Source organism: Rhipicephalus microplus, unplaced genomic scaffold (assembly GCF_043290135.1).
Source record: "Rhipicephalus microplus isolate Deutch F79 unplaced genomic scaffold, USDA_Rmic scaffold_34, whole genome shotgun sequence".
Lineage (NCBI taxonomy): Eukaryota > Metazoa > Arthropoda > Arachnida > Ixodida > Ixodidae > Rhipicephalus > Rhipicephalus microplus.
Window position 1 is genome coordinate 243,448 of NW_027464607.1, and position 7,179 is coordinate 250,626.

Below are 7,179 nucleotides of genomic sequence, written 5' to 3' on the forward strand. Positions count from 1 at the left end.
ATTACAAGAATACACGTTCACCGTAACGTACAAAACAGGGCGGTCACATCAAGATGCTGATTGTTTATCACGCTACCCTGTGGAAGAGGCTGCCGATACTGACACCTTTCCAGACCTTCTGTCTGTGATGCAGCCTTGGCCACGAACAACGCCTGGATGCTTCCCTGCGAACCATCATTGACAAGCTTGAGTCAATGCCTCGCGACGCATCTCTACAAATGTTCCTGGTAAAAGACGGCATCCTGTATCGCCGTAACCTCGATCCATATGGCCATGACTTGCTCCCCGTCATACCAGCACATCTTCGTGCGACTGCTCTCAACCAACTTCATGACGCTTCTTTGGCGAGTCACTTGGGCGTCTCTCGCACATACGACTGTGTACGTCGTCGTTTCTTATGGCCTGCTCTTGTCCGCTCTGTTCGACGCTACGTCGCCGCTTGTGAGCCCTGCCAGCGCCGCAAAAAGCCATCTTCCCTACCAGCTGGATTCCTTCAGCCGATCGACGTTCCCATTGAACCTGTTTTTCAAGTTGGCGTCGACCTGCTTGGCCCATTCCCGATCTCCAGCTCAGGCAACAAATGGATCGCTGTCGCCACTGACTATGCGACACGGTACGCTATCACACGAGCACTTCCGACGAGTTTCGCAACCGATGTGGCGGACTTTCTGGTATATGATATTATTTTAGTACACGGAGCTCCACGCTAACTTCTCACTGACCGGGGCCGGACCTTCCTATCAGCTGTCGTTGATGAAATCCTGCGCTCTTGCTCTGCCAAGCACAAGTTTGCCACTTCGTACCATCTGCAAACGAACGGTCTTACGGAGCGCCTCAACCGCACCATGACCGACATGCTTTCTAAATACGTAGCGGCCGACCACCAGGACTGGGACGTTCATTTGCCATTTGTGACGTTCGCGTATAATTCGTCACGTCACGACACTGCCGGCTATTCACCATTCTATCTTCTATACAGCCGAGAACCCGTCCTACCATTTGACACCTTGCTGCCCTCGGTCCTTGAGTATGCCGGCGAAGCCATCGCGCGAGCCGACCACGCACGACAACTTGCCCGCAGCCGCCTGCAGGCTTCACAGGAGCATCAAAGACAGCTCTACGATTCCCATCATCGAAACGTGCTCTTTTCACCGGGTTCCCTTGTCCTCCTCTGGTCCCCCACTCGGCGTGTAGGGCTTTCTGAAAAACTGCTATCACGCTACACTGGACCATACCGCGTCGTTCGCCAGGTGACTGACGTTAGATACGAGATCGTTCCAGCCGATTCACCGTCATCATCATCACCTTCGAGTGACATCGTGCACATAGCTCGACTCAAGCCTTATCACCCTCCTTCTACCACATCCCAGTTGCTCAAGCACCGAGACGGTGCTTCTACCGCCGGGGGGTTATGATACGCAACAGCCGGCATAGCCTGTCTGCAAGAAAGAGAAAGACGACGTTGGTGGCTGGTTGTTGATGAACTGTCGACATCTTGGTCGCCGAGCACGGTGCATCGTATTTAATTTATTAAATAAGTTACCCGTAACATTATCAATTCCCTTTTTCGCTGCCTCAAGTGTGGCTGAATAAACAGTTTGATCTTCGACCCACTGTCTGCTTCCTTTGTCATTGTCACGACCCAGTGACAATATACATAGGCAAAATAAGAGAAGATAAAACCAGAAAGAAAAAATAAAAATAAGGAAGAAAAAAAATCGCGAGGTGAAAACTAAAGTGCCGATAAGTCACACATGAGCACTAGCACCGCCCTCCTTTCCATATCTCGCCAAAAACAAAAGCTCTTTGTTGGAAAGGTGCAAAGAACGTGCGTCCCATTCTAATAAACTCTAGTTGAAAGAATGGGCTGTGTCCTTGTTTTCTGGCTTGTTTGTTGTCTATTTTTTGCGCTGAACTTCATTATGATTGTCCAGAAAGTTCAGAGCAGAGTTGGGCCTTGCCACGACTTCAAGCAGAAAGCTCGGTTGTAATGTTCGTGGCCGCGGTACTCGATGTTTCATAGTACGTCGTGCTCAGCTGTGAGTACTTGGAGTTGTCATGCAGTAGTCTAGTCTTCATCACAGTCCCAAGTGTTGACTATGTCTTATGACTGAGCTTCCACTTGCAGCTGCCTTAACAAATTGGCGGCCTGTGAACACAGAACAAATGCAAAAATGTCACTAAGTAGCACTATTTTCGACATCTGCTATGCAATAGCAGCAGACGATGCTATCCTGGAGCGAGTATCAGACCAATGGTGAGGCATGCTGGAGCGACATTGCTGAAGCAGCCAATCTGAGGCCTCAAAATGAATTTCAAACATCTGCTTTTTGTATGCTTGTGTTTTGATAGAGGAGCTAGCGGTAACGAGCAATTCCAACATGGAATGCCTTCACAAAGCACCTTATGAAATACTAAATGGTCGTGCCCGGTTGTGCTATTGCGGGGCTCTAATTAAAAAAAAAATCTTTCTGCACCCAGAAAACTCACGGGTCTTTGCAAGAGGGTTGTGAAGCTCGGCACGATAAGCAGTGTGTGTGACATGAAATATGTGAGGAAATACTGCGCGTGTAGCATATGTGTCGTGTATGGCATTCTGTTAAGTTGTGACAGGTTTTACGTATGACAATCTTGTTGAATAGTATGTTCGGCTGAGGGAGCATGAAAATCTTCTACCCTCGGGCACTGGTGGTAACTTGCCGTTGCACTGCAAGACGTTTGGGTGTACGCCTTTCTTTGATAAGGTGACAATTTTAGGTAAGGCTAAGACTCAGCTTGAATGGGAAAATATTGAGGCATTCCATATCGGGAGATTGGGTCCAGACAAATGTCTTAGTGCAGCTTCAGTTTATCTCACCAGGAAAAAATGTTTGTTTCTAGCACAGAAGTTATTTGCTTAGATATTAGCTTGCTTGGTTTTTTGGTTTGTTAGCTGCACATGCATTGTACGGACCTAGGAAAGTTTTTTCCGAAATAAAGGTCAGTCTTTAGTGCCACATCTCTGCTCTCTGTTTCTGCTGCTCTGCTTTTTTTTTATTTCAACATTTTGTGGCTTTTGTAGTTAACTAAGCCTATCGGCTATTTTTTTGTTGTTGAGCTTTACCTGTGAGAGTATATATGACGGAAATTAATAGATCTATGGTGATGTAATCAGCTTCCAAGTGTGCTTTAAATTTTGTCACGTGCCTCACTGATCACGCTTCAGCACGTAAATACAACCAAGTGGCTTTCCTTTAGAGGCACAATAAAGCAGCAATTTTGTCGTGCAAAGCGATATTAGGGTTTGAACACCGGCATCGCGTCTCACCAGTTGATGGTTGCACTCTTAACAGCACCACTGCTTCTTTTCTAGTCGTCCATCAAAACTAATATACATAGGACACGAAGTTGGACTGTCAGCTTGCTCTATACCTGTGCCACTTTTGCTTTCGTGTGAGATGCCTTTGATGCGCTAAGCCTCTGAAGAGCGCAGCCGCTCGCATGGCCTAGCTGAGAGTGAGCGACTGTGTTCATATACTCCTTGCACACGCATAAGCAGCAAGTGCTTCATTCGTGCGCAACGTTCGACCCTACTGAGCAACAGGTGTTTCTGTACTACTTTTGGGTAAAGAAATAACTACAATTCCATAGGTGCCGGTCACACCACAAAGTCAGTGAGAATATGCCATTGAAGAAAGATACACCCACCCCCCTTGCAAAAGTAAATGAGTCAGTGCAGTACGTGAACTCGCTTTTCTTTGTTTCGTTTCTCCTGAATGCGAACCATGGCTCGTGCATGTATTTGCACACTTGGCGAGTCAGCAGGCACAATAATTGGTTAGTGTTCACAAAGCTGTATGTGCATTTCTTCACACCTCAGAAAACGAAGTGCTGGCCGTTTCAAACTTGTTTTCTTTCAATAATACTCCGCACATGCGTTTCTCAACACGCAGTGTGAAATATAATACATGCCAGAGTCAATGACCTTCTAAGTAAAGCCTTGACAACACGGTGGCTGCAGCTGAAATACTATGCAGTTCGAAGTGACGAGCACACCGGGGGCAGCCACTGGCACCATGATCCTCATAACGATAGTAGAGGGTAATTTCGAATCCATGGTGCACTTCACAATGCACATCAAATGCACAGAATATGTGAAAACACATTCCGGCAGCTCTTACGAGATGTTGCACACTGAACTGTGATAGCCCCAGTGATGGTGTTGCGAGCGAAATCTTTTACACACCACCGACTTCAGAGGTGTGTGCGTCGGGAGTACCCGTATGGTTACATGGGATGAAACCAAACAGCCATTTTCTTGGCCACATGCTATAAATATTGTGAAATCAACTGTAGAGCACCAGCCGCACTTTGTTGCTATGCAGTCGCTCGGTAATCACATTCTTTAAAACAGGTGTTGCCATAAAAATGTTGTAGTGTCTTCAAAAGCAAGAAACATGATTATTGTACTGTAGAATACGCATTCTTAATTGTATGCACAGTAGCGTTGTAGGAAAAATAAATGCAAAATACGTGTTCTCTTATTCAGTAGGTTGTGTCGGCTGCTTGACGAACATTGTCGTGAAGTTTGACCAGGAATTTTTACTAGAATGATTCGGATACAGAAAACGATACAGCTGGCACATTTGCATCATCACCGCTCGTAAGCCCAGCAGCGTATGCTATAACGTTACAAGAATGTAAGCAAATAAAATTGAAGTGTGCCTGCAATAGCTTGATTTAGTTACCTCAACTGAACTTATGTTTATCTTGATCACGAGCAATGTTGGACGCGACAGGGCACTTCAATCGTGCAATCGCATCTTTCAGATTCTTAAACAGTGATCGCATGATATATGCATGTCATGGTTCGCATATTTGTGTTCACACTTCTTTGCTTTTGGGGCCTACTGGCACCTTACAATTTCAACCAGTTGCAGCGAGGTAGTTTTACGTCACTGATTGAACGCTTGTGAAACCATCTTAGTGCGTAACCAGTTCACAGACGATCGAATGTAACTCATTTACTGGAACAGCATTATTTTGTTCAGTAGCGTACGCAAAGCGCCACACACAAGCATGTTACATGCATGTGAATACAGGTTTTTTTTTCTCAATGGGGAGCAGCTTCTAGGAAAATGTGCTCTTCATGGGTCGTAAACTTAAGTACAGTAAGGGAGAATGTAGGCCATTTGAGCCGTCATAGCACATGAATGCTTCAAAAATATGAATGGGGAAGCAATCCTTGCAGAGTATCCGACCAAACGCTACCCACTCCCTAATCTGAAACAGGCTACAAACACGCTTCATAAACCGGTTGCTAAGAATCGATAACACGCATGAGCTACCACAAACATCTGATTTTTATGTAGTAAGCATAGTAATGTAATAAAACAGAACGATGCAGCTTTGAAGTGGCCGTCGCCGTTGTGTAGCGGTAACGATGGTAGGCTGCTGGCCCAAGGGTCGCGAATTCGATCCCAGCCGCGGCGGTCGTATTTCCGTGGAGGTGAAACGGTAGAGGCCCCTGTGCTCTGTGATGCCAGTGCATGTTAAAGACCACCACATGGTTGAAATTTTTGGACCCTTCAACTAGGGCGTCTCTCATAATCATATCGTGGTTTTGGGACGTTCAACCCCAGATACTATTATTGCAGCTTTGAAGCTTGATCATACAGAAAACTGGTTCCTCTGTGCCTGCAATCACATGGTGCAAAGACTGTCTCATTTCGGCGCGACACCAAAGAGTGTTCTCTTATAAGTGCGGATGTTCTTATAAGTGCGGATGCTCTTATAAGTGCGGATGCTGTTACATACCACGTTTATTACGAACAGTGAATGTAAACATGGCATCGGTCTTTAAAGAATTTCACTAAAGGTAACTCTTAACTTAACGATGGTTGTTGACTTATAGTGCTCCAGAAACCTCGTAGTTATGTGTCAAGGAAGGAATTGTTTTGAAATAAAATTGTGTTTCAGTGGTCCGCATTTGGTTAGCACTCTTCAAACTGAGATGTGCCTCAGTGGCACATCTCAAGTCACTGTTGCCATGCACAACGTTGCCCAGCTTTAATTCGCGGTCGCCGACATTATAGCAGCAGCAGAGGGAAAGTAGCGGGAGCCACGGCAGCAACAACGGCCAATGAACAATTTTTAGCCATGATTTACAAGATTGAGGCATGCTTGGTTCAACTGGGTCCTGCTAGATGGCACGACCAGTGCAGTTTAACCTGGCGAAATTTGAATTTTCGAACCACTTTGCGCCATTTCCCATAGTAACGCCTGGCAGTTCTTTTTTCCACAAATCAAATAAAAACGATTGAACAGCATTTAATTACAGCTCTTGATGTACGGAAGGCTCTTTATTTAGTGCAGCTAGATCGATTACTAATGATTAATTGTAGGCAGTTTGTCTGACATCACGGGTATCATTTTGTGAAAGTCCTACTGTGAGGCATTTGTTCTCGTGCATTTGCCTTAATTTCTCGGTAAGTAGAGCACTGCTGTTAATAATATTGACCTTTTAGACGTCTTCATACATTGAGATTTCACTCTGACATGAATCGTTACTTGATATTAGTGTCTTTTTGAGCCGTAGCTGGAGCATCGGAATGATTAGGTGACTGTGTATCAGGGCCCCTTTCAAATGCAAGTAGTGTTTTAGAAACAATTGTATTCAGCTCTTCTTGTGGTGGTTTTTTCTTTACAGGGACTTCCTGACTATGGCTAAGCAGCAAATTAGATGTATGCATGACACCATCTGTTGGACCTTGCTTTCTATCTGTCCTTGAACTAAGCCTCGCCACCAGTGATTTCAAAAACATCGTGGTCCGGTCGAGTCTGCAGCAGCCTTGCAGCTACCAAAGTGCCCTTTTTTTTTCTTCAGTGTTTGCAGTGAAGTACCTGTTGAAGTTTCCGGTGTATTTTCTAAAAGGAATGCAAGTTTTGTACATTCTTTCTTTTTTGTGCCAAATAAAATAACATTCTTGGGGGAACAGTGAGGTCAAGTGTCTGTCAGCCTGCGTTAGCAGCATTTTCTTTCTGCCACAATAGCCAAGTGTTTTTTTTGTACCACAATATTTGTGCAAGTGAGTATCTCCACCACTGCAAGGTGCATTTAATTCCTAAAAAGCACATTTGTGCAAGTTATGGTTTCTATTGCATATCTCTTGAACAGCGTGACCTCGTGCTTGAGCTCCA

The 7,179-nt window shown here is 45.2% G+C and overlaps 1 protein-coding gene across 1 annotated transcript in view; it reads left to right on the forward strand.

The window, feature by feature from the left end:
• Positions 1-6,974, forward strand: part of LOC119162989 (uncharacterized) — a 72,173-nt gene extending 65,199 nt beyond the window's left edge. Inside the window, exon 6 of the mRNA XM_075884524.1 lies at positions 6,689-6,974. Within this exon, the coding sequence (XP_075740639.1) occupies positions 6,689-6,770 (82 nt within the window). The 3' untranslated portion in view covers positions 6,771-6,974. The remainder of the gene's footprint in view (positions 1-6,688) is intronic.
• Positions 6,975-7,179: the final 205 nt, after the last annotated feature.